Source organism: Takifugu rubripes, chromosome 13 (genome assembly GCF_901000725.2).
Source record: "Takifugu rubripes chromosome 13, fTakRub1.2, whole genome shotgun sequence".
Classification (NCBI taxonomy): Eukaryota; Metazoa; Chordata; class Actinopteri; order Tetraodontiformes; family Tetraodontidae; genus Takifugu; species Takifugu rubripes.
This window is the reverse complement of record NC_042297.1, coordinates 18,252,807-18,277,945: the sequence shown is the minus strand read 5'-3', so window position 1 is coordinate 18,277,945 and position 25,139 is coordinate 18,252,807. Positions and strand designations below refer to the sequence as shown.

Genomic DNA, 25,139 nt, shown 5'->3' with positions numbered 1-25,139 from the left:
GCTTTGTGGTCTATTATCGCCGCCATGCTTTGTTGCACGTAGCACAGGCACTGGCTATCAGGCCAGGCAGCGTTTCTGCAGCAGGCCAGAAAATTCACCACGTCAAATGACAACTGTAGACCATAATGGAGCGGCCGCCGCCAAACGACCCTAGCAAGATGCTGAATTGATGCCTTTCTGGGGAAGAGGCGAGGCGGGGTAGAGACCTGACCTGGGAGAGCAGCCTGCAGACCCACGCACATTATTCAGAGTCATAAATTGTTTTTAATCTTTTGGCACACGTGAACAATTGGACAAAGCATTAATGTAAGCAATCTTCACAATAGCACTCTCTGGCTACAGCCAATGTCTGGGAGCTGAGCATAATCTAATTTGGATGGGCAAACCCTTGTATGCCAAGGATTTACATTGCAGCCAAAACGCCTTGGTCTGCAATTTCCAAGACAGCAGTCGAAAAGGAGCAGAAAATTGCTTCCAGGGCTGCAGACCAGACAAGATTATATTGAAAGTCTTTGTGAGGGCCCTGGCATCACACACACACACACACACACACACACACACGTGTGTGTGCCTGGGTACATGCACACAGACCCACATGCACGCCGGATTCAACGTTGTAACCGCTATAACCAATAGGTTAGGAATCTGGATTTTGTGGAGCCCCGGCGTAAGCTCCATTTGAATATTTACAGGATGAGCTTTGGGATGCGGCAAATGGACAATTGCAGTCATCAATACGGGGGAGAGGTGCAGCCGCAGGGCAGAAAGGGGCAGTTCAATAGGTTAATACACTGGCCTTTCACCTTTTGATTCCAGTTAGGGACATGTCAGCAGAGGAATATATTTTATCTCGCACGATCTCCGGGGCAACGCAGATGCAGCGTCAGACAAACTGTCCTAGCAAACTATGGAGCTCGTCAGCACAGAGACTCCACTCGACTCTTTTTGGTCACCTTAAGGTGGCCTGGAAGACACCAGATTTATGTAAACAACAAAAATAAAGGTCCCCAGGAAGAGCCATCAACAAGCCATCAAGGTTCCTGACCAAAAGGGAGAGATGGGTGGATATTCCATCTAAGTGCAGACATATGGAAACCAACACTTGATATTTATTCACCCGTGACCCTGATAAACAGCCAGATATAGCTGCAACGCATTATAGAGGGAAACAATTCAAATGGATACAAATGGATTCACGTGGATTTGTCTGTGGGCACATTCAAGGTAAAAGCCTCCGCTGGATGAGAGGAGATGGTAAATAATGAAACAAAGTAATTGCCCTCTGCAGACAATAATACTTTTAGATAAATATTTCAAAAGGGTAAATTGCAGAGGGGCTGTAAAAGGTTTTATTGTACTGATGGGATGTATAGTAGTAAAAAGAGACAAATAAAAAGACAAGAATGTCTGATCCAGTTAGGCATGAATATTTTACATGTCCTCGGGATAAAGGCTGGTACAGTGTTCTGAGAGTGTGTTCCACACCTTGTTCGCCTATGGGGGTATGGAGAAGAGAGAGAGAGGGCGAGAGAGGGACTGGTGTGAGAGGTTAGGAGGACTGCATTGTACTGGCGGGACCCACTTTGTATAAAAAGATGAATTGATCCATCTGTAAGCAGCACTTAGACCCACTCCTCTGCCCGGTCATTACAGCGGGATAAATCAATATTTAATATCCCCCTGCCAACAGCCACACTGGATGATCTTAACCTCTCCTTAATCCCATTTATGTTACCTTTTTCAGAATCTTATTCATGTAAGCTCTCACCATGATAAACTTCCAAACAAGAGACTGGGAGCGGCGCTATTAGAGAGCACGCTGTATTTATGTCTGGTGACCCCCTCCCTCGGTGAAATATTAATATTCTGAAACTGACCAAAGTGGGAGCTTTTATCCGAGGTTCTAGTTTCTCGGCTTGTATCAGCAAAAGACTCTCTCTCTCTCTCTCTCTCTCTCTCTCTGTATGTCTCTCACTCGCTGTCCTTCCTGCCGCCTCATTTCACTGAATTACAGCCTGCTGTTCTTTATTGCCAACGAAGGACGAAGATGATGGGGCAATTCTTTTAGCTGACTTGATAAACTGGTGTCAGCCCAAACTAAAGCCCTCTCTCACCACGATGTGCCTGATCCCGGAGCATCGAGCGCAGCCGTGGAGGCGTCGTTGGACCAGCCAACGCTGCTGTGAGGGGACGTGCATGACGTGCATGACATGATGGTTTATTTGTTGATATCAATAGGAAGCAGAGGCCTGTTTTTGCATCACTTTCCTTTACTTCACGTCACACTTTGCTGTGGTGCGACCCCACCGCTGCACTTAAGGCCGGATAATTTGCCCTTCGTCTGGGCTGATGCAGCTAGCTTGTAGACCTGCTCACCTCTCTCGGTTAACTTAGATACCTCTCCATGTTAGAAAAGGGGAGCAGACAAAAGACAGGAAAAGGGGAAACAAAAAACTTCTGAGGACTAAGCTGAGAGTTAAGCTCTGCCTGCACAGGACAATGAGGCCTGTTGAAAATTGCCTTTTACAGGCATTGTTGGGTTACAGCTTTCATGTCGCGGCACATTCAGCCGCGAGGTTGACCACAGACACACCTCAGCTGGGAGGAATGAGGGCAGCTCGCACGCGTTTGCTGAAAACCTCACATGCCGTGTGGCGCTGAACAAAAGAGCGAAAGAAGACAGATTACAGTAGAGATCTCACTGGCGTCACGGAAAACTGATTAAATTCCTGATGCGGCACATTTAGCAAAGTTATACGGATGCCTAAAAAGGTGGACGCATTAGAGAAGCGCTGTCGTCTGTGGGCTGCACCAATTAACGTCGCTTCTGAGACAGCGCGCTTGATTGCCACCTGCATAGACCCTGAGCTCTCCCGAACGCCGAATTCAAGTCAATTCATTGACTTTTTTTTTTTTTACATATACACTGACCTAGTTGAGGCTGTTGGTTGAAAGTGTCAGGTACTGAAATATTAATGAGCATCGCTCCCAGTTCCTGCCTGTTCCTCACAGCCAACTGGCAACGTGGCATCAAGCTGAAGTGAGGAGGACAGTTTTTTTTTTTTTTCCCCTTGATTGACTCATCGATTGAAGATATTTTTAAAGGGAATCCCTGGGAGTGTGTGTTCCTGGTACAAAGCAACCTCATCCCATGTCAGGGGACGGCGAGGGCTGCTAGTTTGCTTTAATTGGGCAGAGACTTCAGAGTGTTCTTTAGCCACACCAGGGCACCGGCGTGGCCTGTCACGGCCCTCACGCCATCAACGCCGAGGCCAAGGCCTCTGAACATGCACATACAAACATATTTAGGCTAATTTAAGCAAACACACATGCAGACTCTGAACTGTGCCAGCTCCTACCTCCCTGGATCTGGATTTTAAAAAAAGGATTCTTAAGAATTTAGTGATGTATCAAAACCACCATGTTCTACTTTCTTCTATGTTTCTGACGGTAGTTGAGCCAAACATGCACAAACAGGTTCCTCGGAAGTTGACCTGAATCTGGTATGAAACGGCGAGCGGCTTCCCGCCGGCGGCCCTAACCTTGTCGGTCCTGCAGTTGTTGAGGCCCACTGAAGTGAGGGCCGACAGCTTCGCCTCCATGCCCTGCTGGTGATGCTGCAGCTGTTCCCTCTGGATCTGCTCCCGCATTTTCCGGGCCTCCTGGATGGCCTTCATCACTGTGTCCTGGTCCCCGAACAGCGCGGTGGAGTTTAAGCTGGACAGAATATCTGCGCACACACGGTTTGGACCATGAAATGACGGAACAAAAAAAGCCACAAAACCAGGAAACTGACTTCACAGTGGCACTTTTCTCATATTTAGAACCGAATGGGAGCTTGCATTTTGGGACTGCAATAAATCCCCTTGCGTATGTGCTGTGCTTTTTTTTTGTGTGTGAAGTGACGCTCTTACCCAGAGATGAGCTACGGCCAAGGCCTCCTCCCAGTGGACTAGGAATCCCACCCTTGGGGAGAAGGCTGGGACTGTTTTTACTGCCAAGAAACAGGTTTTGTGTCGGGGACGTGGGGGACTTGACCGTCTTCGGTCGCGCAGACAGGTTAAGTGGCTGTGTTCCTTCCTCCTACGGAAGCAGACAGAAAAGAGCATGACAGAAAACAGATGTGAATAGATGCACCCCCTCTGCCGCCTTTTTTTTTTTCAGAGTTGGGGGAGCTCAGTTTACCCAGACTGCACAGATCTCCTCTGTTCCCAGTTAATTATAGGATCCCTGTCTTGACCCACACCTCCTCCCTGGATCTTTCCTCTCTGCTTTTCTCCGCTCCTCTCCTCATCCATCCATCCTTAGGAGCCGCGCCACTGTGATCTTCCTCACAGTTGCCCGGCGCCTTTGTTCACACTAATTAAAGCAGATTGTGTCTCTCTGTACATCTTCATCTGTTCTCCCTCTCCTCCTCCCGGCTCTCCGTGTCTGCACTCCGGTTCGAAGAATAAATAATGACCAGATAACGGCGCTGCCAGTGATCAAAGGCAGCTGTTCCATTCATCAGATGTCGACTTGCATTATCTCCTTCATTAATTTGTTTTTCTAATTTCACTCCTCATTTGTGCATAGTTGTATTCATCATGTTTGCACGGATGTATATTTGTTTATCCCTGAAATAATAACATGTGGTGCAATGTTGCTTGAGGTTTTCTGTCTTCGGAGCATTATTTTCCAGGGTACCACTGATTACAGGATTTAGAGGATAGAAAATATGTTCAAAAAACTTGCATATTTAATGCAGTAAATAAAGAAATAAGTAGAGCAGAAGTAATATTTACATTCTCTTCTATCCTCTTTTTGCTAGCAGAGTAAAAATGTCCAATTATCCCAAACTTTTAAACCGTATAGACAATCGTCACCCTGCACTGTATAAATAACCCAGCATATAGAGGGTTTTTTAAAGCCAGATTAGGCCGTGCAGTCATTAACAGCTTCTCCAAAGACGAAGTGTTTGCTCGTCCAAACATATGGCTCAGGCAAACACTGCCCCAAGGCCTTGTTACTGCTGTGCCAATAACATTTTGTCACAGAGCGAAGCTGAAAGCAAACAAACCGAACCAAAGGCGATTCCAGCGGACTGAGGGTGCAGATGGTGTGTTCCCTTCTTTTTGTGATATCTGGCATCATTCAAAATACTTAAAATTAACAAAGCGTCAAGTGAATCTGGGGGAAAAAAAGACACTTGTAATAATTTAAAGAAATTCTTGGTCTGAGAAAAGTCAACCTGACTTCCTTTTAGACCTTTTCACCTCTCATCCAAGAAGGTTCGTCACTTCTAACCCCGCCGATGAGAGACGAAACATCGGGAAAAGGGAAGGGATGCCCAGTAAGCCAAGGAATTCAAGTTCTGATAGAGTTCATTTGCAATCTCAGGCGTGCAAACGTGTGTGTTAGAGTGTGCACGTGGCATCTGCATCCACGAGCGCACGTGTGTATTTAAACAGAAAACCAGAGTGGCTTCCTACAATTTCAGGCCATGATTTAAGGTCTTCTCTCCATTGTGATATTATTAAGTTAAACTACTCCAAATGGGCATGTGTTTGTGATTACGGCCCTGGCGGGTGGAGATGATGTATACGGTCTTTCCTCAGCGTGGAGGTCTGGTGGAGCAGTGCCACGCAGCAGCAGAAAACACACATTCTGCACTTGGGTTGTTTATGAAAGGCATTAATCGCACATTTGCCTGACGTTTGTCACACACACACACACGCACACACACAAAAAGCTGTTGTAATTCAGAAAAAAAAAATACATGAATCCATGTGTTTCACAAATTACTGGCTTTGAGCAGCCATAGCCATGGCAACCATGTCCACAGAGTTCTGGTTTAAAAGAGAAAGCCTTGTTAAAGCTGATTGATGGCCTGTTCCAGGCTGCGTCCAGCTCTGGTCAGGCTGGAACACTGAAGGCATCGGTGAACAGTGTGCATGTCATGTGTTCAGACAACAACAGCTGAAGCGGGACAGGTCAAGTGCCTCCGAACACCCGGGAAAGAGCTCAGGCTTGTACCTTGACTTGAGTGAGGGGGCTGGTGGAGATCTTGTCATTCTTCAGAGACGAAGGAGAAATGGGCCCGCTGGTGTTGAGGGGCTGTGGAAGCGGGGGCACCTTGGCTCCGGGAGAGACCTGCATGCTGGCAAGTTGGGCGGCATAGAGTTGCTGCGGGCAGGCGGAGAAAGCGGCAAGGCGTTAACATCGAAACGCAGCAAACATTCAAAGATTTATATTCTCTCTTTTCCTCTCGTGCTGCTCCTGTTTGCCTTCAACTCCCCCTCTCTTCTCTCTTTTACGTCTTTCCTCTCTTTCCGAGGGGCTGGCAGAGAACCTCCATCAAAGGTCTTAACTGTATTTCAAAGGCAGAACCCAGAGAGAGACAGCAGTCTTAAAAACCACACAAAGATGGCTTTCTCTCAAAATACTTGGAGCCCCTGTTTTCCACTCCCCCCCCCCCCCCCACACACACACACACACTGACTGGTTGCAAGTGTGTTAGCAGAGATCTCATTTCGCTCCATCTACACAGCTTCCTCTTGAAGTTTCTGGTCTGTGATTTGTCTCCATGCAGCCATGTGAGTGCCCCCATTCTACAATTTACGAAACCCTAACCTCAGCTGGATCGCCATCACACGGGCGTCATTAAGGCTTTGAAACCTGCACAAAGAGCGCTGACGTAATCGGTTGTTTTCGCTGGCGTGAAGTCAGAGGGATGTCCAGCGGTTGGTGACATGATTCACAGACTCTGGGGGATATTTTAAATGAACGGGGCAGCGCTCCATCTTTAATCCTGAAGGCTCGACATTCATTTCCACCCCCGGCGCTGATTGTGTGGGATATATTAAAACCGCGGGTTAAAAAACTGATGCTAGAATTTGGAAATGCTTAAGGACGTGGTGCTTCATTGCTGATACATGGAACAAAGTTTTTTGTTTTGCTCGTTTTCTCGGCACCTACGGGGGCCAGCGCCGCCACCCTGCCGCTACTCCTTTAGCCCGAGGTCTGTATTGATTGGCAACCTGGTAAGTGGTGAATTGGCTTTTGTCTGCAGCCACAAAATTGCAGGGGTCCTTTAAATGGAGCTACTGTCTGGGAAGCGTCGCTGCTCTGTGTAGCCTTAGATCTCACTCCATCAGACTGATAGCGCCCCTTTACTCCCCCGCTGACCCGATGTCCTCTGGGCGGCGTTTGGTTTGTTATGTTATTCAGTCAGAGGGTGCTGTCAGAGAGAATTTAACTTCTCCTCTTTGGGTCAATCAGTAAACCTTGTCTCATTTCCTGGTTCCATCGGCCGCAGCCCTTGTCTGCGCAGATGGGGAGAAGCAACCCCGCTGCCCTCAGCTTCAGCGGGGGTTAATGCACACCAAAACCAAACAAAGCGCCTGTGTCCCACTCACGTATCTCAAGATATAAACACACGTGTGTTCCTTTAAGAAACTTTATCATTTTCTGCATAGGCGGCAATACAAAAAGTCCATTCTTCCAGGGGAACGCAGGGATAACAACAGCACACGGGCAGCGGAAATGACCCGCTGATTATGTTCCCACAATGATAGCACTGCCCCCACCTCCATCACAACCAGCTTTTTGTCTCCAACAGAGACGGACACAGGAGCAGACCCGATTCTGTTTTCTTCTCAACTTCGCTAGACTTAGCTAATGTCACCGGTGAAACTATGCCGTGTGTCTTGGGCAGAAGGGGGGGGTGGGGGTTCTGGAGTCAGTGCTTGACACTTCTGGCTACACACAAGCCCTGATAGAGGGATGGAAGCAATGTCTGGTGGACAGATGTTTGCCAACGGGCACGTCGACACTCTGACCTTGGAAGAATAGTTTTTATTGTCCGGGAAAAGGGGCTCAATTAGACATCAAATTAGACACATTCAAGGATCCTGTTTTTGCTGCTGATTAGCAGGTCAGGTTGGGAACACTCTGTCAGGAGAACTCAAATAACAATAAATAAAAGTGGCGATGAAAGTAGTCAGGACACAGCATATCCACACTGTTCAAGGCCAGGTTTGGAGTACCTCAGGGCTGTAGAGTGAAGGCTTTGGGCTTCACATACGACAAAAGCCAGCTCACATTTAATTGGAAGTGATGCTTCCACAGTACATCTCAGTGCTCTCTCCAGTTAATTATCAAACATCTGAAATCTCTTTCCCTAGAAGGGGGTGTGAGAAAAAGTTCATTATCGGCCTTTATGTCACATTGAACTGTTAATTCCACCACATCACGCCGATCACACCACATCTCACTGCTGTTATGGTGAGTCTTAAACGATATACAGTTAGAAATATCTATGCTGTACAGTAGTGTAGCAGTAGTTGCAGTACTGTATATCTGATCTGATTGTCCGATTCTGTCGGACAATCAGTATTCAATTCTGACATCCTTTAACCTCCTATCACACCACAGTTGCTTCTTAACAGCTTTGAAAATGTTTGCCGTGTGCCTAAAAGACATTTTTCCGTGCAGATGGAGCGGACGTTTTGACCCCATCCTTCTCAGTTTTCCAACAGAGCGGAGAAGAGCTCAATAAGCGTGGATTCGAAGCGAGTGCGGCACGCTCAAGGTCAGCCCGTTAGCCTCTGGTAATTAAAAACAAGCCCTCTGGAGGCAGCAGAGGTTAAATGGGGAGGCGTGATCCTCTGCCGGCGACATTAAACTGAGATTACACAGTCTGCTAATGACATTAGACATCTCGGACATATGATCTGCAATTAAAATGCCCAGTCTGTTTGTTTAGGGAAAAAACAAAACGGCATTCAATTAGAAATAAATACGCTTGCACCTATGGTGGTAATCAGTCTGTAAATAGGATTTCATATCCTGCACTAGCTGTGGAAAAACAAATGCGCTGCACAGTCCAAGCATGGCGACACAAGCTGGAAAATTCGGCACCAGGTAGTTATCAGAATTCCTGCAGCCGGCGGTGAAGGCAGACTGGAACAGACAGCGCAAAACGTAACAAGTTTAAAAACTATTTAACATTCTACGTATGGAGCTTCATCCATTTCACTCTTTTGCCCTTTGCGTACGTAGACATCTGTCTTTGCCAGTCTCCTTCGCCTCTCCCTGGCCTGGGTGCTCAGCACTGGGACAGATATGAGGGCATTAACTGTGCTTCAGTGCACCGCGCCATTTAAAAGGCAGCGCAGTGCCAGCCCCCTTTGCCACAAGGCTTGTAGAGGCTCATTGCCCAGGGCTACCAGGCAGGCTGACCAGGACTGAAACCCAGATGTCTGAAGTGGAGGAAGGCGCCCTGGTGCACTGTGCCGAGGCTTTCCAGTATGGCCCAACATCTGTCTCATCTGCTGGCAGCCAACCTGCTCCAGTCCAGGCCCTCCCCTCCCCATCTTAGATCTACATATATATGTATTAAAGTTCTCTAACATTTCATCTTTCTGGCAGACACACACATGTGTGTGTGTGCGTGTGGGTATGTGTGTGTGTGGGGGGGTGTTCGGGGTGTTCTCCAGGCCCAGGGGTGGCAGAGGCAGCCCTCCCATTCAGCTCAGCTCGCTGCATTATCCAGTCTATCTGTCCATCTGTCCCTCTGTTCACTGCTGCCTCCATCCAGCTGCTCACCTAGCCGTCCTATTAGCCAGCCTTCACGCACACAGCTAGCATTGCTGCACTGCTCTGGGTTACCTTCAAAGACCCAGCTCTCCTCATAAACACAGAAACAGCTGCTCTCTACAGCATGTCTGTTCTCTCTTTTCTCCCCCTCCTCCTCCCTCTTCCTATTTCAAAGTCAAAAGTGCTTCACTTGTTAATGATGAAGCAGTTACTCCACATCTGTACCACACGGGCGTTTACATCCAAACAAAAGATAATGCACTCTCCCACTTTCTTCCTGTTTGTCCCTGACTGTGTAACGCTCTTTCTTATCACTCCAGTTGCCTCCGTGGAGTCCTTCAGAAGCAACGTCTGCTCGAGATCAGGCAGCCGGTTTGTCGCTGAGCACGTGGGATGCTTTTCATCTTTACAGTGGGAGCACGGGGCCGACGTCGGGGCCCAGGTTCTTTCGCGGGCCCATGCAGAAACACCACAGAGAATGCGGTGAAGGATAATTGCAGTGCGGCGAGGCAAACAGCTGGACGCCGCAGAGTGTAAAACATAATGATGCCACGGGTCCGGACAATTTAGGGAGAAAAGATCAAGAGTGCGACACAGCCTAAATGGAGGATAAAAAGATGTGAGTCAACTAAATAGAAATGCACAAGACTTATAAGGAAGATGTAGATGTATAAGAGATGAATTTGAGCGAGCGAAAGTAGCACGTCTTTATTTGTTTGGTCCTAAGAGTGATGCCGCCTACAGAGAACCCAGATGTTCCATTTTATTCAATAATGCTCCCTTTAAAATGGCCAAAACCCCAACGTCTGCTTCCAATCATAGAAAACAGGACTTCTCCAGAGGTCCTCCTTCTGTTTAGTGCTTCTATAAAAAGGTTGGGGTGATACATATATATTAAGTTCGCGTTGGCCTTAAGAAAACAGTTTTTTCACCTGGCAACTGACATGAGATGCAGTGTACAAACAGCAAATGATGGAACAACACAGACGGGGAAAGAAAAGGAAAATATTTGGTGGTATTAGAACAATTCCTCGTCAATTGAATATAGTTAAGTGTCCGGACAGATTGGGCACTATCTGCGCACAATTTCCTGTGTTGGCTGAGAGGTGTCAGTTGTAATCATGGGAGGACAGGCGGATACGGAGCCATTGTTTCCTGCCGGCCCGCGGCTCATCCCGGCCCTGTGTAGCCGCTAATGAAGAGGGGCACATCGCGCTGGGATAGTTTAGCCTCCTCCCCTCCTGTGACTCGAGGACGAGAGCCAATCTGTCAGGACAGCATTGAGTGAAATTGCCCTGTGCCGCGGCGACGCGCGGTGACAGCCACTCGCCGACTGCCAGCCGGCGGAGTGATGCTACAGGCCCGTATTGACAAGCAAATTACACTCTCCACCACTCAAACGGATTCTGGAAAATTCATTTACATCCATCAGTTCTAAGCCTTTGTTTCCTTGTTGGGTGCTTTTCTCTCTCAGAGAGGGGGCCGGGAACCTGGGGGGGGGGGGGGGGGGCATACTGTTATGACAGAGGAGCCTGCGAAGGGGCCGCGTGGCCGACATTAAGAGTGACGGAGCGGCGTGCCCCTCCAACCGGATGGGTGATCACATTACCTCAGCAGCATTGTGGGAATTAATCCCTCCAATAAGATAATTCTTGTGGTTCATATATTTCACAATTTAAACTGAGTAAATGGCTGAAAATTACACGTTGCCATGCAGCTGACAGAGAGGGTGGGGACAGGGAGGGGGTTTAATTGGAGCTTGTTCAGTATACTGTACGTGTAAGGGGGGTTTGTCCTGTACGAGTTTGACGGGGACGCAGGGAAGAAGTTTAGAGGTGAAAGCAGAGGATCCGAAGTGCTCGATGATGCGTGAAGAATAACTTCAGCTATCTGAGCAGGAAGCACTTGCAAGACCTTAATCAGCCCGAGTTTGCAGCAGATATGTGACGTTTGGATTCCTGCGTTTGGCTTCAGTGTCCAGCTGTGCAGGATCTGAAGAGTGCAGCACTTGTTTACACTTGTTTCGCTGTAATGAGTGACTCATTTACACAGTTTCCTGTTTCTGTTTTGGAAGCCTCGATGTGTTTATCTCGCCGTTCACCTCTTCACTGGATTTGGCTTTTTGGGGCTTTTTTCTAAGCCAGCACACTGCACTATCCCACATGAACGCCAGAAGCCGCGCCCTTTCCATGCAGCACAAGCGCACACCTACGTAGCGACACATTTCATCTTGGGGGGAAGACGTCGGGAGCCGTTATTTCTCCAAACGTTTCCGACTTAATTCTGCTCGGGGCTCGATGAGGCGGTTTTAATCACTTCCCCGCACTTTGTCGAGGAAGCGGTGTCAGTCACGCCGCTTGTTGATCCCAGCGCTGAGGAAAAGGGCATGTTTGAGTTGCCTTGCTGTTTTAAGAGGAGTCCCTACGCAGGGTAAATAGCAGCCAGCAGCAGGAATATGCAACAGTCTTCAATTAATGGAAAAATGCACCTCTTTTTGTTGACTGTTCTCTAAAGGTCGGCAGAGTCACGGTCTTAGAGGCACTCTTCTGCCCATTCCCAGGGTTAGATACATAATCACTCAATCAATTAATCACGACGTCCCTTCTGCCCTCCTCAGATATACGACTGTGTCATCTGACCTCCCGCAGCAGCTATAAATAATCCCAGAAGACGCTCTCTGTCTTAAACTACCTCCCATTTTGGCCAGTCATCAACACAAACCTCCTTCCCAGCACAGCCTACGTTTGCTCTCATGCGAACGCATCCTCAAATAGGAGGAGATCCATTTAACACCTCAGGTGCTCTTAAAAACTCTCCTCGCTGGCAGATAATGATGCACATCCCTTCAGAAGCAGCTGTAGGCGTTGTTAGAAGCGGCCAACACCCACTGACGCTGACGGTGGTCACATTTACCCTCTCATTTCCTTTGTTTTACCTTTATAAAATCTTTTTCTTGCCTTTAAAGTGGTATTTGTTGCATCTTCCTGAACCTTTTCATGCAGCAGTGGTGACCTGGACCAGCATTTTTTACATCTTTGCTTTTGTTTTCGAGCACCGCTTTAGCTTCAAAGAGCTTTTAAATAGATTCTTCAATTCCTCTAACCTGTAACTCATAATTAGATAAGATTCTTTTTTTTTAAGAAGAACAACCAGACAGTTGTCACAAGTTTGGAAAAGAAGCCAAAGCGTTGTGTGAGAAACGTTCTGGAAACATGCAGATTGAATGCAGCGCATAGATAATATTTATTTAACATCGTGGCCTCAGGTTAGGCACTGACCCAGGTTCAGCTTTTTTAAAATGTTGTGTGAGAAAACTCCTGGAGGAGCCTGTAGGGCTTGGAGCCTGTCCCAGCATTTTCCCTTTTGTAAGCCTTCTTTTGTGATATATGCACACAACCGTGATTCAGAGGAAAAGGCCGGGAATTTGTGCAAAATGACAAAAACAATAAAACCAGATCGACGTCTGAGGACGCTTCTTTGATTCCCGATCAAGAGGCTCTCTTTACCGATTATCCTGTTTTCCCGCGGAATGTTCCAAACAGGTGTTAATGGACATTCCTGCTCTGTTCTAACTTGTCTAAACTGTACATTATAAATCATTTTAAAAAACTGTTAAGGTTTCCTTCGTATTATTTAAAGAAGCCCAACCTCTTTTTCTTTCACATGTTCCTGATTGAGTGTCATCTGTTAAATTATTGGATGACAATCAAGGTAGCCAAATTGATTCCCATTGCCTCTAATAACTATTATCATCCTAAATCCTCTGCCTGGCAAAGCCAGAGGAGATAAATCCTCTATAAAATGGGATGAATTACATATGTAAGGTGATAAGCATGTGTGAGCTGGGGGCCTGCAGGATTATTTAGTGTGCAGCTCATTACTTAGCGTACATCTGCTTAGCCTTCATTTATGCCCTAGGCTTGGCGGTCGTCCTTAACATTCTTTGTCTCAGTACTGTACATACCTGAAGCTGGAGGGGGCTCAATCCTGACGCTGCTGCAGCTGCCATTGTGGAGGGAATGAACTGCACCGGGTAGTTATCACCTGTCACGGAGGGGAGAGAGAGAGGGGGAGAAAACAATGTATGCAGGTTCAGACAATGAGCCTTCCCACGGCGTCCAGGCAAGTGCCAACACAGATCCCTGCCCTTCGCCATGTGACACGCTGCACCGAGCCCTCGGCTTCACGCCCAAAATATCTGCATTCATGAGCAGCACGGCTCCTTTGGCTGGAGGAAACTTTTTTTTGCTGTGTTAACTCTAAATCACTTGTGAAACACACACATATATAGGAGTTTAAGGTTTATTTCACCCTGTCCTGAAGATGTTTATTAAGTAAGTAAATGCAGAAGCACCCGTCTTAGTCATTACGTTCAATTAAGTTCAAGTTCTGCTGAGTATTTTTCTACAGCCACGGACTTGTTCTGGCTTTTGTTCCGTGCTGCATTGTTTGTGTGTGAATGACAGTTTGGCAGTGGGGAGGGAGCACTTGTACGCAAACTGGTTCGAACAAGTGCGCACTCACAATAACAAGGCAGGGGGAAAAAAGCCCTCCACATTCTTATCTCCCATATCTCCTTGTTCGAGCAAGGAGGCGCCGCGCTCCCAAACACGGAGCTCTCCCTGGCGGGCCGCTGCTGCCGACCTGCCGGCGCAGCATCAATATGGCGGAGATATAAATGAAACGATGTCCACATGGCCGTGTAGCTGAGCAGCAGACAGCTCTGCACACTCGGCGCGGCGGGTGGAGACGCGGCCCGGCGCTCGCCGAGGGGAGGCTGGTTTGAAGCATGTGTCTGGAGGAGTGGAGGCGAGCCGCACAGTAGGAGGGGGGGGGGCTGCAGTTGGCCTTCATTCAGACCCCACTTCTGCCTGTCACTTCTTCTCACAAACATATGGAGCCATTAAACCGCAGACAAGGTAAATGCATATACCTTCTCTTTCGCTCTGCCCTCACTCGCTCGCCTCACTTTGCAATCTTGTACGCCGCAGCACAATGTGATACAGGCCGCGGAAATTCAATCCCCCATTTAGTAGCAAATAAAATCACATAGCAAGAGTGGTTTCAAATAGTGCTTGGTTGGATGTGTGTGTGCGTGTGTGTGTGTGGGGGGGGGCTGTGGTTATTTCTACACCACCTCTTTTTGGTATCACTTTCTCTCCAGTCTCCCTGTCTCGGCGCTGTCTGTGACGTAGGGTTTGAGAATAATAAATGTCTGGATCCCTTTAGAAGTCATGTGAAACCAGGGGAGGGTCATGCGCTAAGTAAGACCAGTACAGACTTTGGGGGGTCTTTGACCCCCTGGGTCAGGTTTTGGGAGGGCACGCTGACTCCAGTAGAAAGGTGACATGTCAGGTCAGGCAGTACATTCACACCAAAAAATTGGAAATATTGCATTAGTCTGAATAAAACTATATCGGTGAACATCGGCTTGACTGATCTTTTAAAAGTTGAGCAAATGCAGCAGGTAACACAACATAATGGCGAGCCGTGACGCTAAAACTGGAAACCTTCTTAGACCAGTTACAATACACACAACCCTCCAAAAACATGTTCTTGGTCATATATGTGCAGGAACAAAGATAAAAATGGCTACGGTGAATATATTTGCTGCTATAAGTCTCAAGTCTATATACAAACATGCTTTGTTGAAATCTATTGTCTAGAAACATGAGGTGAATATCGGTTTTTTGGGGGGGTTTTTAAAAAGAAAAAACAAGGATGAGGATTGCGCCAGCGGGATACAGGCTATCAGAGCTGCCCGGAGACGACGGGGTCGTTTTACTGTTCCATTACAGGCGCCTCCCGTTGAAGGGAAGTCCTATGGCCTCTATTTGTTTAAAAGATGAGTTGGTGTTTCTGCGACTGTGCTCGTCACCCGTGCAACGCCGCGCCATTGAGCACAGCCAGGGGATGGTGCGATGACCCACCACTAGGACGCCAGAATGATTCTACGACGGGGTTGGGGGGGTCATAAGCTGGGGAGCCGGCTGGTAATGGCGGCTTCAGATTAGCCTGCCTCAGTCTTAAAGTGTGAACGCTTGGCCACTCACTTCACGGGTGCACCGTGCACACCCTGCACACCCTGCAGGTGGTGGCGATAACATTGTATTCTCTGGATAGAATGTGCACATTGTGTCGGCCTGAATGGTGGAGGGGGGCCGAAAGACCTCTCCGAAATACAAGAGTCATTTTGAGACCTCTTTTCCCCACTTCTTTAGGCTCATGAATTATGCAGGAGCCGAACACATGGCGACCCCTGACCACGATTCCATAACGGCTCCTATTATTTGAACTAAAACATTTTCCGTGTTTTGCTATTGCAGAAAGCCGAGCGGTAAAAGACTCCCCCTCAGGCACTTTGTTTAAGCTGTCATGGCTCCATGGTTCCAAAACAGCTGACATTCATTCTTTTTTTTTTAAATCCTGTGGTTTTATAGTTAATTCATTACCTGCACTACCACACCTTTTATTGCTCTTCTTTAAACGTGCTCAGTTCCCAGACCTTCTTGATCCAGCTTCACTTTCCACTTTCTTTCCAAACAACAGCAGCTTTTTCTCTTTGATAGAAACTTTTGTTCTTTTTTGTATCAAATCTCTCTCTTCTATTTCCACATGAAGGAGAAAATGAAGAAATATAATTCAACTTAATTGGATGAAATAATCAATGCGGGTGTTGTAAAATTGCTGGAGGACACGTGAGGTGAAAAGCCTTGAATTCGAGGAGCCGTTTGGTCTGTGCTTCTCTTCTCCTGAGGAGGCTCGGTGGCAGAACGAGGTTAGATAAAGGAAAAGGTGCTGCACTGTCAGGCCATCAGTCAACATGTTGCAACAATTAACTCCTCTTTTTGTTTTTGAAGACTTCTTTGCTCCATTCAAAAGAAACAGAGAAAAAGGAGGCGAGTCCGTACAGGCAAGGAAAAGGGTTATTGTATAGGTGTGTATCTATTACTCAGGTCGCTATTCAACTCCTCACTTCAGGACCGTGAATTCCCAAACGATCCATTAAATACTGCTGAAATGTGAAAGGCTGTTTTATTTTTTTTACTTCTTTATTTTGGCAGCATTGTAAGAGCATTCTCACTTCCTGGGTGACTGATTCTCTTATTTAAAACACTTGAAAGCCCCCTGAACGCTAATAAAGGTGTGTTTACATTCCCCTGCTTGGCTACCCATGTCTATATAGGACCAGGACGGCCCGGGATCAAGCATTTATCGGCAGTGCAACATTCTTCATGAACAATAATGAAAATGGACAAAGAGGGGCATACCTGGCTTATAAGACATTCCTGGAGGGAAGAGAAAGCCTTGCTGGGCGGCAGCTGCTGCTGCCAGAGTGCGTTGGTCGTGTGGAAAAATGGGGATCATGAGCGGAGGCATGTGACCCTGGACCTGCTGAACAGACAAAGAGAGGAGATCAGAGAGAGGCCGAAGCAAAGTACACAGAAATACAGAGTACAGCGTTGGCCTTGGGGGGGGGGCAGATCACAGCTCTTCCTAATGTACGCTGACAGGGGACTCGGCGGCAGCCCTCGTGCGATACCTGGCCGGGCTACCGCCGCTCTTAATCTGGACCGCGGTTTCGCCTCAACCCATCAAAGGCCCCCGCGCTAATCCAGCATCGGTTACAGGAAGTGAAGTGTGGGAGTGAGGTGGGGGGGGGCGCAGGAGGTCTGAGCAGCTGAAAGGGAGCGCTCGCGGGAAGCACCCGCACCTACTGCTGCTGGAGCGGCGAGCATTGTAGCAAGAGGCCCAGAAGCAGAGCTGATTGGCGTGGATGCCGCATGTGTAAACACACACACACACACTCACACACACACACACACACACACGCACACCTTGCATATGCATCACACAGGGTCCAAACTGTCATTCCCTGCTTCCTGAACCTGTATGATGGCGAGCAGCAAAGCTACCGCGGGCCCGTGAGAGTTAACCTTGCACTGATCCAGGCCACCTCAGGGGAACCTGACTGGAAAATGGGTTAATAAAGGTCACCCCCCTAAAATAAACACTTTGCAGAGTGTTTCTCCATTCATCCTTCCTTAAAATCAACCCGCAATAAAAACTGGCCTGGGTGCAATTACTGCCGCAGCATTGGGGCATGAAATCAACCTGCTCTGAGCCCTGACTGCCCCCCCCACACACACACACACACACTTCCCCCTTTATGTGTGTGTTCTGGGTGAGGTCTGCTGTGATCTTCACTTTTCTGTCGGTGCTGCTCCCTGTGCAGACCCTTTACTGGTGCGGTTATAACCCCGTTTCATCCGCAGCTAGTGTGGCGCACCTACTTAAAGCCACGTTATTGATCCGTCCAGAGGTGCTGGCCTGAAAACCAAACACACAGAAGTATTTTGTGTCTACTGGGCTTTTTACAAGTTGCAAAAAGTGCATGTGCCGGTGAGGGAAAGAGCCATGTGAAATGGAACGTATCTTTCCGGAGGGGTCAGCATTGCGAGTTTTTAAACAGGGGTGAAAGATGGTCCCTGCCCTCGCACGTACGGAACATATGGAAAAATGCGCTAATTAATGTCACAACATGAGCTGTGGCCGGTGACAGAAGGGGACGCTGGGGAACACAGCTTTGCTCTGTTTGAGCATATCTGGACTGTAAAAGCAGCTGGAGTCGGTTCTGGACGCACTCGTTGGGTATCAAAGGGGTCTCTCAGGCCCACGGCCCGTTCAAGAGTGTTGCAAGCGGATTACAGTGGACTCCATTCATTTTTTATTTTAACACATGCGTCAGAGGTGAATCAAGGTCGGAAAAATACTCAATTAAATCTTTTTGGACTGAGAATTAAAATAAATGGAGGTGGAGTCGTCTTTTCTTTTTCAGCTCGCCAAATTAACCTTTTAGACTTGACGTGAGATTATTCCTTATGATAAACCAGAGAAAGACAGCGGAGAGAAAAATGGGGAACAAACTGAGGTGCAAACCGTTAGGCGCCCCACACCCAAAGGGAATGATCTCATTTCTTCTGGGATATCAGCTTTTATTACAAATGTTATTTTAAAATATGGAGTAGAATATACAAGATCCACTGAGGCAGGACGGAGTCTCCGTGTGTGCCGAAGAGGAACTGGATGTATTGGGCCTGAATGGCTGTGATTTGCAGTAATGAGCTGAGCGCATTAAAGTTTAATTTACAGCGGCTAATGTCAGAGAACAGCGAAACAAATTCTGAGGAGCTTAAAAGTGGCAACAAATAGTGGAGGTTCGCTGAGCTGCCAATTAAGCGCTGGCACCGGGGCCCAACGCAAAAAAATGTTTTTCTCCGATAAAGAATACGTTTTTTCTTCCATTAACTATTGAACAAACAGGGAGAAGGATGTAAAATTTACATAACAAAGTTTACATGAGAGCGACCACCTCCCCCTCCCCCCAGAACCCTCCTCAAGTTCATCTACGTACGGGCTGATTGCCCAGGATGTTTCGACTGCCAAGATGATCTGGAGGAGTTGGAGAAGGACGCGCAGCAGATGTGAGCGCGGCACTCAGGCAGCATCCTCCTTTCTCCTCGTAAACACGGGCAGCATTGTTGTGCTGGCTCGGCTCTTCCTTTGTCTAAGAACTGGATAATGTCATTTCAGACCATCTGCCCTCAGGCTTCATTAAAGATACATGAATGGGCGATCTTATGAGGAACAGGTGCTATTGTTTGTCCCCGAAGACCCGGCACTGAGGATCTGACTCGGAATTCTTGAAGAGGAGCATCTGTAGCCATCAGTCAGGCGGACTTGGCTGAGGCCCCTGCCTCTGCCGGATGAGGTTTCTGGGGCAGCTCGGCCACCTTGCAGCATGTTTCACCAGTTCCTGCGACCTGATGAGGTCTGTCGGACCAGCATGCATCCATCCTCTCAGGGAGGGTCTGATATGTGATTAATGGGAACAGACCACAGCTGCAAGTCGGGGTGGTTACTGATACAAGTATTTGACTTTCAGTCCATCAAATTTGTAATTTAACAGCTTTTTTATTGGTTCTTTTTTTGTTTTCCTCAAAGATATGCTCCAGCATCGCCCCGTCCTTTGGGTTTTAGTCCTTGATTTTCAGGGGTATAAAACTCAGAGTCGGAGTAAACTCGGGCAAACAGGACTGATCCTGAAGCAGATGAGGCCTTGAGGGTTTTCCACCGCGGCCTTGTGGTCGGCCAGGAGTCAGGCAGACTCCTCAATGAAGGCTAAAGCACAACAGAGGGGATGTGGAAGAGCTCCGTTCCTCAGCGCTATGCATTGACAACACAGGCTCGGTTGCTTCAGGGCATGTTTTTTTCCTCCTTAATTTATCTTCACAGACATCTACCTGCTCGGGAACACGGGCCACAAATGGAGATGTACAGGGCATTACGGCCCACACTTGAGCCCCTGTCGACACCCATGTTCCTCGCTGTCTGTTACAGCTTCTGCAATCCACCCAGGAGGTCCAGAACCCCCCCATCCCTCCTACACCACCACCACCACTACTGATCCACACACAGGACTGCTAAATCATTATAAGACAAAAGATTAAAACAAAAATCACAGCCCTCCCTCATTCTTGGGCGTGTCTCAGAGTCATCGTCATTAACGGATCTCTATCACCTTCCCAGCAGGGAAAGTGTCACCAGTTATCCTTGGAGGGATCATATTTCATTAACGTTCATTAAGAAAATCTAAAATTAGCAGCACAGGTCTCAGATTTCCAAGTTCCTATTTGATAAGCTGCACTCAAACGCACCTTTTGTCATCTCCAACAAATCCAGACAGTGAAATTAAAACTAGACGGGCAAATTCAGCCGCTCCCACCCACCAGACACGTGCATTGATCAAAACGAGCTGCGATGCTGTTTGGATTTGTCTGTAACTAATGGTAATCAGACAAATAAATCAATAGACTTTGAGCTTTGATGCTGCAGACCTCTGCCCTTGAAGGAAGGCCTTCATGTTCCATCCAACCAGAGCGCTGTGCGTTATTCTCCGCTCGGCTGTGCCGCATGAAAATGGGCACGGCCAAACGGGGGAGGGCAAAAACAACCTGGATATTCACAAAAGGCCCTTCTCTCACTGACGTCCTGGGCCGTTCCCCTCACTTCCTTCCTGCTTCTGCAGATCTGTGCTGGACTCCCCCCCCCTTACACAAGTCTAATACAGACAGAGATGGATGGTGTCCAAGCAGCAGACCCGGAATGACAGTCAGGATTCCGGCTCTGAGGGGTCGCCTATCGGCTGTGGTGTGTGTGTGTGTGTGTGTGTGTGTGTGTGTGTGTGTGTGTGCCACTCAGGATGAAGTGCACCAAATCCAGACTGAGTGAGGTCAAGCTATCCAGAGGGAATAACCAATAGATGACTTCTTGTTCCACTAATTCCTTACACAGTAAAACAAGCCCTCTTGGAAAACAGCCATTCCAATATGTCTATATTAAGATGGGAGCTTGAAGGCAGGGCGGTCTGGCCCCCTCTGTCCCGCCCAATACACCCCCACCCCAAATCCCTGCACTCAGCCGTCCCTCTTCTCATCATTCCCTCTGACTTCCTTAAAAATTCTGGCTAAAACTGCGAGGTTCCTGCTTGCTTAGATCCAGCGGCTGGCCTTTATCAGAGCTCTGCACACTGCTGCGCTGTAACGCCCTTTCAGAGCGGCACAGTGTTTCGTGTGTGAGATCAACCCAGCTGATGTTGTATTGTGCTGTTGTGGCCTCAGCAGCTGTGAGCACAACAGCGAGCGAGGCGTCCCTCAGAGCAGGAGCGCAACAGGACGACAGAGAACACAGGACAGGTTCGGCATCCATGTCGGGGAATCAGAAGCATTTCAAAATGTCAGGCTTATTGAGGCTCTTACACTTGCACATTTATGAAATAAAAAAGACATTTTCATTCTTGTATATGTAATAATGCAGACTGAGGGACTCTCAGCTGATGTAGAAAAGTTAACATGGACATGTTGCATCGGCCTGGACTCTTCTTTCCCCCCTCCACCCGCCCTCCTCGCTGCCTGACTTTGCCCGCTGCTGATGTGATGATGCCGGGGGGGGAGACGACCCAAACAGCAGCCCCCCATCACAGCCAGTCACGTTGAGCGGCGGCGCTCTTTTCCAGTTCCGCTCCCCCGTTTACTGCCTGTTATCCCACACGTCGGGCCAAAGCGTCCGCCTGCTCCAGGAAGCCCTCGGGTGCCTCATTGTGAGCAGACCCTCAGGTGTGATTTCACACATTACAGCCAATCAGGTGTCAGATCTCGGATGGAGCCGGTTAATTATCGCTGCTTCAGCTGCAGAGGTGTCTGAACACACGAGACACACAAGAGCGCCGCGTCACCGTCGAACGGACGCCGTTCATGGATACGAGCTGGTCTGCAGCTTCAGAACAAACAGTTACGACAGTCAAAATTTAACGCTTTTATCCAGAACAACACTAAACCGGATATATGACGGCAGGGCTGCTGAATCCATAGGCTATCAGAGAGAACGCCGCGGTTCCACTTATTTGCATCTCATCTGCGCCCAGCTTGTTCCACCTCCGTGCGTCATTAACTTTTAACAGGGTGGCGATGGCTTTATCGTCCAAACTCCACGTGACTTTGTTTAACGTCAGCATTTCTTCTGCTTCCTGACAAGAAGTCACATTTCATAACTAATTAAATTGATCCCCTCACACCCACCCCCACCACAGGCACAGCCCCTCCTCCCGCCCTGAGGAGGCCACTAAATGGGCTGAATGAAATTATTTGTATCCAAGTGTCAATATATTAAATCACAGGGGCTAATGAGTCGGGTCACCGCTTTCTTTTATCCTCAGTCTTGCATGTGCACATCTTCATCAGCTAACAGTCTCCTTAAATGGAGGATGAACACGCTGGACTCTCTGGGCGGGAGCCAAGCCTGTCTTACTAGGCTGTTAATGCTCCCACATAATCCTACAAGCCCGCTAACACGGGGGCTCTTCAGCACAAAAGGACGCACTGGCTGGGACGGCGTCCACACCAGCGCGCATCTGCACACACGCAGCACGCGCGCGATCGTTCCCTGGCTCCATTATTGTCGTATTATCATGCTAACAGTTCCAATCTAGCTGTGCTAATTGGCGGACTTACACATTCTCTTTCACAATGTCTATTTCTGTGCCTTCTTTTTTTTCTTTTTGCCAGTGCATTAATAAGAGTTTCACACAGAGAAAATCATTTGTGCTGGGGAGACAACAAAAGCATCACACAAATTAGCGCTTTTATCTTGTTGCAATTACCATACAGCCCAGTGCTTATTTAAACTCATCTGATTGATTTAAAATATTTACCATAACATTGTAGTTTGGGAGTCTTTGCTCATCTAAATTGCTCACCAAACAGGATCATTGGAGTAAATTGCCACGCTGGAATGAATAACATGCATATTCCTATTCAAAATAACAAAGAAGCTATTACAAATCACGACGGGTAAAAGCCAATTTTCTATATATACCCAGAGGCAATTTAACAGAATGCGATTCCGGCCGTCCTCAGAGACCCGCTGAGATAAATATGTGTGCCGATTCGGACAAAAAAGAGAGCTTCAATATATATTTTGGGAAATAAATTTGAGGACACTCTGCACTTCTGCACATTGTGATATTAAATGTGAAGTCAGTGTAACGGGACCTTACCTTGATCACACTAGCACGCCATTACAAAAGGTCCTTGAGAGAACGGATGAATGACTTGTGAATGTGGGAAAGTCAGATTTAAAATTCCCAAGTTGTTACTTGTTGCTGGTAGATAATGCCAGAGGGGTTTTGTGCTTTGGTTCCAAAACTTGCGCGTGTAACACAAAAATGTGCCTCTGATCCCGCCCACAAAGGAATTTTCTCATTTTTCTTTACATAAAGGACAATACTGAAGTGAATAAGGCTCCTCAGTGACAGCTCCTCAGTGTCAGAACAGGCTCTACCTTAAATCTACCAGAGCTTTATCCATTTCATGAATCGTGGCCAGCTAATTGCTGGTGTAATTGAATGTCATCTTTAATCTGGGGACCTTTAGCACCCAACCAGGGAAGGTCTGCATGTTCCCTACTGTTTCCTTACGCCATGAAAGGCACATGTGAGAAAGACTGAGACTTTGAAGTGGACAAGACGGCCTGGCTTTTTCTCTTTTAATCTTCTCCCTTTTCTTTTTTTTTTTTTTTAAATGGAAGTGCTACACAGGTTCCCCATGTGCACGCTCAAGGCTGAGGGCATCACAGAGACACGCAGGTCAAAGAGAAATGAGCAGAATAACTGATCCTGTGAGGTTACATCAAGAAATGTGTTGAAACCAAACATTTGCGTCCTGCGCCGGCGCGTCAGGCCAATGAGAAATGCTGCCATATTGTGATATTTCAACGTTTTGAATCAACGGCGTCCCTCTGTTTCATCTGGCGAGCTGCGCTTTCTCCCGTCTGGGAAGATAAAGTTCACCCTGACCTTTCCAGCAATATTTCTTCTCTTGATGTGCGCAGCAATCTCCGCGTAAACCTGCACGCGCTACTGTAACGTGCATGTGCGCGTCTTCATAAACCTGCCCAAACTCCAGTTTGCAAGTGTTTAATTTGATTTTTTTTTTTTTGTGAAGGAATACTGGAGGGATACTTCGCAGAGCTTCATATGAATCCCTGACTGGTGCCGGCGTGTGTCCCATAATGCCTGGAAATGCGGGCAAGGGAGGGGTGTGATGCGGTTTTAGCTGCTTATCTGCTGTGATTGCTCATATGTCGGGCCTGGACTCCGTGTGACTTAATGACGATCATCCGAAGCAAATATCACAAACACAAAATTGTGCTCCCCTTTAATCTCTCATTGTCTTCCTGGCTTCCTCAGAAGAACCTCTGAGGGAGCGGACAAAAAAACCTTCTTTTCTAATACATGTGTTAAATTGTCACACTTATCTTGGCGGTGCTTCACATTTGCTAAGTCAACTCGGGAGTTAATCAAATCCCGAGAGTGATTTAACGCTGCGGCGGTTCTAACCAGTAGGAAGGACTGAAGGAATACAAACAAGCTGAAACCTTGAGCTTTAGCATTTGATAAGCGCCTAACGCTGCAATCAAAACATCTGCTATCTTAAAACAAGTGACATTGTAATCCCGAAGGACAAAGCCTAAATCTCTTTCCCACTCGCTGGGAATTGATGAGAGAAGGATAAATGGCAATTCAAAAGGAAAACTTGATTAAACCTCACGTTGTCTCGCTAAACCCCCAGAACCAAACACGTCTGACAGACTCCCTTTGGTCTGCATGCAAAAAGCACCTTAAGAGCGCTGGCATGGCGTGCCATCGGAAGGCTCCGGTTGCCATCCCCACAGTTTTACTGTTTACAATGTCCACTGATGTGATCAGTTACATCCTCAGTGCAGGACCTTTGCAAGACTTTCTCTTGGTGTTTCTCCCCGAAGGCAAAACAGAAGGACTTTGATGGCCGATATGGTCCCCAATAAAGTTTAGAGCTCTCCATGCTAACAGCACAGTAACTTAATCCCCCTACTACTCACCGCGGTCGTGACACACGAGCTTGCTTACGGAACTAATTAAGTCAAAGCTGTTGCGCATTAAAATCGGCCTGGTTTCCAAAGTA

General features: G+C 47.6%; 1 protein-coding gene across 7 annotated transcripts in view; it reads right to left on the bottom strand.

Annotated features, from left to right (window-relative positions):
* sox6 (SRY-box transcription factor 6) overlaps positions 1 to 25,139 on the bottom strand; it is a 104,535-nt gene that overhangs the window by 17,126 nt on the left and 62,270 nt on the right. For 6 of the 7 annotated variants that reach the window (XM_011610181.2, XM_011610183.2, XM_011610182.2 and 3 more), the window contains 5 exons: positions 16,851 to 16,974; positions 13,544 to 13,623; positions 6,016 to 6,165; positions 3,915 to 4,083; positions 3,543 to 3,730 (listed from right to left, as the gene is read on the bottom strand). In XM_011610181.2, coding sequence (XP_011608483.1) covers positions 3,543 to 3,730; positions 3,915 to 4,083; positions 6,016 to 6,165; positions 13,544 to 13,623; positions 16,851 to 16,974 — 711 coding nt within the window. The remainder of the gene's footprint in view (positions 1 to 3,542; positions 3,731 to 3,914; positions 4,084 to 6,015; positions 6,166 to 13,543; positions 13,624 to 16,850; positions 16,975 to 25,139) is intronic. The other variant, XM_029845736.1, reaches the window with a different exon arrangement.